The sequence below is a fragment of the Pungitius pungitius genome, chromosome 11, assembly GCF_949316345.1.
Source record: "Pungitius pungitius chromosome 11, fPunPun2.1, whole genome shotgun sequence".
Lineage (NCBI taxonomy): Eukaryota > Metazoa > Chordata > Actinopteri > Perciformes > Gasterosteidae > Pungitius > Pungitius pungitius.
This window is the reverse complement of record NC_084910.1, coordinates 19704843-19712692: the sequence shown is the minus strand read 5'-3', so window position 1 is coordinate 19712692 and position 7850 is coordinate 19704843. Positions and strand designations below refer to the sequence as shown.

The window sequence follows — 7850 nt, the reverse complement described above, 5'->3', positions numbered from 1 at the left end:
CACATACTGTCCCACATACTGTCCCTCACACACTGTCCCTCACACACGGTCTCACATACTGTCTCATACACTGTCTCACACACTGTCCCCCACACTGTCTCACATACTGTCCCTCACACACTGTCTCATACACTGTCCCTCACACATTATCATCATCCAGCTGAAGCGTGGTGAGTCTAATATTAAAGTAAAGTTCCTGAATACACTTTAACTATAATGTCTCATCCCCCCCCCCCCCCCATAGTGAACCTTTGTTTACAGTCTTTCTGCAGAGAGGTTTGATCCTTTTGATCATTTCGACATCCTGTGGTTCTTCATTTCTCGGTAAGAGGATGTAGAAACTTCTCTATTGGGTCATCGGCTGCTTACTTCTGTTCTTCTTCTACTTTCCCACAGGTACGTTCAGGCTTTGCGTCTCCTCGGGGCCATTTATTCGTCCATAAAAGACAGAGACGAGTGAGGACAGGTCACATGCTATTTGATCTGTGATCTTAAACCCTTAGCTTAGTTTTTCTGTAAAAGGAGCCAGTGGTGAGAGAGTTAACATCACTGCCTCTCTCTTCCACTTCCCATCTCCTCCAGGCCGCCTACTCCGCCCATGTCCTTTCCCCTGCCCCCCCCCCCCACATCCTTCCTCATCTCCTCTCCTCTCCCTTCTCCCTCCTGCAGTCTCCTCCCTTTTCCATCCCTCCTCCCTTCTGTGTGAAGGGGAAGCCTCCTGCTGGCAGTCACACTACTGCAGCCTCACAGGAGCCTCGCTCGCTGAAGAATACAACCCCCCAGACTCCCCCTGCCCCCCCCCAGACCTCCCCAGCCCGCACACACTGACTCGGGCCTGGAGACGGAGACCCGCCCTGACCAGCGTTCCTCTGAGTCAGGCCTCCATTTGCCAAATCCTCCCTGTTTCCACTGGCATGGAGCCCTGGAGGGGGCATCCGTCCGTACCCCACCTGGGGGGGGACAGGCACCCCATGCTGAACCTGAACCGCCGCCTGGAGACCTACCTGGGCCGGGTCCAGCTCCTGGAGGAGGAAAACGCGCTGCTGGCCGGAGAGATCCGGGGCCTGAGACGCGGCGATCGGGGGGCCTCGGCCCGGAGGGGGGCCCTGGAGGAAGGTCTGCGGCGGGCGAGGCTGGAGGCGGACGCCGCCTGGAGGGAGAGGGTCCACGCCGAGCTGGAGGCGGGCAGGGCGGCAGAGGAGCTCCACGCCCTGGAGCTGCAGAGGCAGGAGGAGGCGCGGGCCCGGGCGGAGGCCAGGAGGGAGCTGGAGGAGAGCAGGAAGCAGCTGGAGGAGGAACAGCGGGCTCACGTCTGGCTGAGGGAGAAGGTCGGCGAGCTGGAGCAAGAGATCAGACACCTGGTTGGAACCCATCGGGAGGAGGTGGCCCACTTGGAGGCCGCGTTCACCAGGTCCAGAGCCGCAAGGGGCCCCGCGTTGCCTCAGAGGGGCCCCCAGGCTCTGGACCTCCTGCAGCTGGGGCAGGAGTACTCCCTAAGGGCCTCCAGGGCCTGGCAGGAGGCAGCTGAGGCCCATCGGGGGCAGTTCAGTCGGCTCGAGGAGTCACTCAGCGAGGCCAGGGGCCGCTTGACCCGAGTGTGTCGGGAGAGGAGCGAGAGCCAGCTGAAGCTCTGGGCCCTGGAGAAGGAGACGACGTCGGCTCGCCACCTCCGGACCCTCCTGGAGACGACCGCTGCCCAGCGGGCAGAAGGACACAGCCAGGAGATCCAGCACCTCCAGGTGAGAGAGGAATCTCCTGCTCATTGTACACAGAAACCAAACCGCCTCCATCCTTCAGACACAGTTTCTTTATTGATTCAGCTTCTTATTCTGTGCAACCATCCAAAGCTCATCATCTGAGCTTCTAAAGGCCTCATTTCATCATCCAAACATTACTATAAACTTCATATGGATATGAAACACTCCTTCTGTGAATCGATCAATGCTCATTTTAGTGCAGGAAATCATTTAAAAAGTAAAATCTTTCTACTTAAATTATTTTAATGTAATAAAAAACAGAAATTCTGCAAATAAGGAACTGAGGTGAACACAACCTGTCACCAGTTTCTCACAGTGTCTGATGTCCTCTTTGTGGCTTCACAGTCTGAACCACAGGCAAATGTTCTCAGTTGATTCTGTGATATTGTGATAAACGATATCACGACATTCGTGTAGCTCAAGTAATAACCACCACTCGCCATATATATGCATGTGCCTGCCCTCTCTTGGCACCTCGTCTCTGGTTAGCTGCCAGACGTCTAGATGACTAGTTGAGGTCGTGTGTTCTCTGCAGGAGCGCTCGGCCCGCCTGCAGGCTGAGAAGCAGGAGCTGGACCAGCAGATGCATCTCCTTCTCCTGCAGAGCCGAGGCCTGCAGCAGCACCAGGCGTCTCTGGGCCTGGAGGTGGTGACGTACAGGTACGTCCACACATACGTCACCGTCAAAGACAAAACGCCCCCCCACCGCCAAGCAGCCCCCGTTACAACGAGGATGTGGGACTTAGTTAGCCTAGCTTAGCATAAAGATGTCCCTACATCCATCAGCCCCTCCCTGATCAACACGTTGTAGTGTGTTCCGCTGTGTGTCGTCATGTATTTCTGTTTCCCCTGAGTACATCAGGTCAGGCTTACGGTACGTTCACCTTACATCACATTCACTTCCACTGCTCCAATGCATCGCAACACACGTCTGTTGCCCTTAGAAACCAAGGAAAGGGAGGTCTGATGAGTGTAGACATTCTGTCTCTCTACAGGCTGGTTGTGGATTGACTTAACGGAGTCCCATTCTTCTTCTTCTCTTTTCCATCTAAGATATTGAGACGAGTGGTGGAGCAGATCATAGAGCAGTTTCCTGTTTGTGCTGTCAGGGACTTTTTGTGATGTATTTCGTCACATCGCTGTGGAAAGAGAAGCTCTGGCTTCACACCGTGATGTAAATGCTTTAAAACCCCACCAGGTGATCTGAGATGTGGGATGAAGGGGGTTTTATTTATATATTATTTTATTTTATTTACTGATATTATTGTAAAGATACACGATGCACAGAACGTACTCAGATGTAGTCTCCATGCATTCAGCATCTCCTCCACTGGGGCTGATTATCTGCTGCTTTGTCCAGCTTATTTAAAGATAAGAAATACTTCATTTAAGCACCAGGTGATGAAAAACTCTATTTACTTGAGTTCTATGACTGAATGAAACAAGTAATTTAATAACAGTACATTTTTAAGATTTATATTTTGTAAATTATAACAATTAACAAAGTAAAGAAAATAATCAGTAGATAAATCTATAATAAACATGATGTCAAGTTTGAGGCATATTTGTAACTGGCTTCTAAGGTATAGAAGTTCCAGCTAAATTACTATGATTGAATCAGAAGAGAAGTGACTGATGGGCTGATCCGAACTGAAGGTCACCTCATTAAAGGTCACCTCATTGAAGGTCACTCAAACGGCCTCTGGAGTCTTGGACTGACTCTCGTATCCATCGTGGACGTCTGTCCTTTCCCCGTCTCCTCCCAAAGACATTGACCCTCTTCCTGGTGATTTATGAGCTATGGGAGTCTGGACCAGCAGCCGAGGAGGGAGGAGGAGGACTGAGGAACAAGCAGAGGTCAAACCTCAGGGTCGTTACATCCAAATATCTTTCAAAATGATATTTTCACACTCACAACAAAAAGGAGACATCAGCTGATTCCATGATGTGATGGAATAGAGGCTGATGTGGTCTGTGCTCCTGATAGCTGTTGTCCCTGTGTGTGTGTGTGTGTGTGTGTGTGAGGAATTGATGGCTGAGGTCTGTGCGCTGCAGATGCTTCCTTCATTTCCATAACAGCAGACTGCAGCTCAACTCGTGTGTGTAAGCTGCTTCCTCTCGTCGTCCCTCTCTACAGAGCTCTGCTGAAGAGCGGGGGCCTCGGGGGAGACGTCCCTTTGCTCCTCGGGGGAGACGTCCCTTTACTCCTGGGGGGAGACGTCCCTTTGCTCCATCGGCGGAGACACATTTGCATCACAGGTAATTCAAGTGAAACACGTGCTTCTAGCTGCTCAATGTGCCACACAAACCTTCTCTCTGCCTCAGAGTGGGGGACATGTTTGATACAGGTTGTAATTTCATTAGCCAAACTGTGTGTTGGGAGGGGGGGGGGGGGGGGAGCTGAGGTAGGCGCTTTGGGGCGTGTAACCCAAGCCACCGACGACAGTACCCAGAGGTTACTGAGCCAGATGGCTCTGCTTGCCAGTAGTTTAGATAATGGTGAAGGGAAATGACAATCGATGCCCCCCCCCCCCCTTAGTGCCCGACCCTTTTGCAGGCTGTACGTTAAGAGAGTGGATTGGAATACGGGTAAAGGCATCAATCATCCAGGATACTGTACATTGGCAGGATCATGGTATGAGAATTAGACGCTACAGCAGCTTTGTTCTTGTGTTTTCATGAGATCTGCTCTTCTCCTCCACAGATGTAGTTCCTGGTCCTTGGGGGGTAAAAACAAATCACAAGACCCAGCTGTCCGCGGGCCACAGGACCACTTCCCTCCCGTCTGTGGGTGGAAGAGGGCCAACGGCGATCTGGAGCAGAACACCCGCAACCCGCGCGGAACCTCCAAAGACGACCTGGAGTCTCCAGACTTCTGAAACCACGTATCCCAAAATCGTGCAGGACGGAGCCGTGGAAAGTTTCAGACCGCAGGAGGTTCACGAGGAAGTCACCTATGCTGAGCCTCTATCGCCTCCCAACGAGCAGGAGCCCGAAACAACAGCAGGCGACACGGAAGGAGACGAGGACTGGGACGAAGAGTCCGGCCTCGGCACGCAGCCCCCCCCCAGTGATGAAATAAGGGAGCTTCAGACCACACCCAACAGCACACTGCGCTCTGTCACAATGACACGGGAGGCCTGTGGTTTCTCAGATGGAGATGCGCCTCCTCAAATTACTGCGTGGCCACAAGAGGAGTTTATAGGCAGAGCAGGAGAGCGAGTGCAGGAGGAAACAGAGGAGGTGATCGAACCAAACTCTGATTCCAGGACCAGTCGACCGATGTCTGACTGGGAACCGGAAGAGAGCTTGTTCGACAAAACTGGAAACATCTCGAAGGAGGATGCAGCTGAGATGAGGCAGGAAGTGAGCTGTGCTATAGATAGAAACAATGGCTCAGAGATCGAGGATAAGTTGTACCCTGATGGGGAAGAGATGGATACATGGGACAGTGTAATGGAGAGGAAGGTTGATCTGAAGACTGGGAAGGGCACCACAAATGATGAAGAAAAAGGACAACGCGCTGAACCAGAGGAAGATATATCAGCAAGAGAACAAAAGCACGAAAAGACTGGAATTGGGTCTGATTTCGCCGCGAGCGTTGACCAACACAACGAGACGTCTTCAAAGACGGACACACAAGGAGACGACGAACAGCGCGGACTTTTCCCCGGCAGCGAACAAGACGATGATGAGGAGGATTCCCAAAATGTCTCCGTGTCGTGGAGGACCGAGCTGGAGAGCGACAGCTACGCTCAGGATAACACGCTCGCCGACACCACGCCTCTGATTCGATACAAGAGCGACGAGACGGACGCCGTCGCGCAGGCGCCACGCGAGGACGAGAGCGACTCCAGCGAGGGCGAGCAGGAAAGGAAGTTTGGAGAGACGGCGACGTGGAGCGAAGGCAAGTCCAAGACATTTGGAACTATGGAGGATCTGTGCGAAGAGTTGGAAGGGGAGGAGTACGATCTGGGATCCTCTCCTGTTGGGGGTCACAATGCGGGAGGAACCGCCAGCGGGGGACAATCGGATGCAGAAACCGAAGAACTTTCCAAATCCACGACGCCCACGGACATTTGTCACGGTGACGAGTTGGAGACGGACCGGCTTGTGGAACAGGAATTAGAGAACCTCGCCACCGAGAGTTACAGCGCTCACTTCGCTCAGCATCAGGTCCGTGAGAGCGAGGACAGAAAACATCTGCAGTCCATCGACGGAAAGCCCGAGCAGGAAGAGGCTGGAATGACTCGCTTCACAGAGCCGGACGCCAGAGTTCACCGGCAACTCGCACCTTCCTCTACTTTCACCGATCCACCGCACGAGAACCTGTGTGTCTGCGACCCGCCAGTTGGAATCACTCTGCCGCGCGCGGAGGTGCAGGAGGACGATCACAACGCCTCCGACGTTACAGAAAAGCACCCCGGCTTCGCAGACCCCATCGGCGGGTCGGAAGAGATCAACATCTCAGAGGGTCCAAAGTCTGAAGTGAAAGTCGTTCATCCAGCGGAGGAATCAAGTGCATCTCATGAACATTGAGCGCTCAGAAAGATCTGTGGCTGCGTGGAGATGCAGCAGAGCTCGTTGGTTCTGACGAATCCGACGTTGAGGGTCAATCGTGGTCGTCTGGGGAGGAGCCGATATGAACATTGATGGGAAGTTGGATTGATTGATTGATGTAATGTTAGACTTGTTACGTTGTAATCATTGTGCAACTGTTCTGCTCAGGAATTTGTAAAACCGTTGACGTGTGAAACGGCCTTGCAACCATCGTTGCTGCATCTCTCCGACATGAAGGGAATAGCAACTCCATGTACATTTACTGTCTGTTACTTCGCCACGCCCGCACGCACACACGCACACACACACACACACACGCATGGACAATACTGTTAAGTGACCAGCTTGCTAAATTCCTCGTACTGTGAAGTGCTCTCTGGTGAAATCAGCAAGAATCGTGGTTTCCGTACTACGACCCAACGAATCACACCTTTACTGTGACGCACAAGTCGTGTCTTGCACCTCGGTGACACAAACCACCAAAGTGCCGATTCTGACCTTTGGTCTGATGCCTTTGATCAACAATTTGTTCTTCTAACCTAATCGTTCAAACTCTTTTAGCATGCATGCATCCGAGGGAGAGATCAGAAGGTCATTTGAAAGCGTCATTCTACCGACTGATGGAAATCAATGAGACCAGAAGGGACCATTCTTCCTCCATATAGTCACACAAACAGCTTGTGTTTCTGCACGGTCCTTTTGATGCACAATACCTGACCCAGCTCTACATGCACGGAATCAATGGATGCAAATGATTCCCATCGAAAAGGAAAAGTCACCGGCTTTGTTTGCATTTTATTGGTCTGTATTCAGCTGATTGTATTCTGGAAGGTTTTTGCTATGTACATTTGCAGTCCATAATAAACAGTAGATTCACAGTATGCTTCCTTTCACTTGTTCTCTTTATAGCACAGACGTAATAAGCGCTGCTGATCTGTTTACAGTCATTTTAAATTTACTTTTATTTAGACCACAGAAGGCCGTGTTTGTCTTTGACTGTAAAAGCTCATAAAAAAGAAGTGATGACAGATTTTGGATTTATTACAGTGAACAAACTCTAATGAAACTAAATTATTACAATATACCCGTTGGCATCCTGTTAGCATCTGATTAGCATCCTATTAGCATCAAGTCATTGTCTCTATTTGTTTGCAACTCAGTAATGGCCTGAATCCATTTACTCTTACATCTGATCTATAAAGCCACAGGTAACACAGGTAACGCAGTAAGTCCAACACATCTTAATCATTTACTGTGTGTCCTGAAAACAATTATTTCATTTCATGCAAATTGTGTGGGAAAATAAAGACAGTGTCCAAGTGGTTGATTTAAATGTATCGCTGGTGGCAGCAATAGATCATTTTAGTCCGTGCATCACTGGAGGGAAAATTAAACATTAATGGAGAATATCCAATAATACAGCAATAATGTCTCGTTTAATAGATTACTCATATTTAAAAGATACAATTGCCCAATGAGGAGACTAGAAAAGCTTGTCTCCAAATCAGAATACACTCAAATCAATGAGACAAT

General features: G+C 50.6%; 1 protein-coding gene across 1 annotated transcript; it reads left to right on the top strand.

Annotated features, from left to right (window-relative positions):
- Positions 1-826: 826 nt before the first annotated feature.
- On the top strand, positions 827-7178 carry nes (nestin). The gene is made up of 4 exons (XM_037454046.2): positions 827-1739; positions 2293-2417; positions 3895-4016; positions 4462-7178. The coding sequence occupies exons 1-4, from the start codon at positions 915-917 to the stop codon at positions 6294-6296; spliced, it is 2907 nt and encodes a 968-aa protein (XP_037309943.2). The 5' UTR covers positions 827-914; the 3' UTR covers positions 6297-7178.
- Positions 7179-7850: the final 672 nt, after the last annotated feature.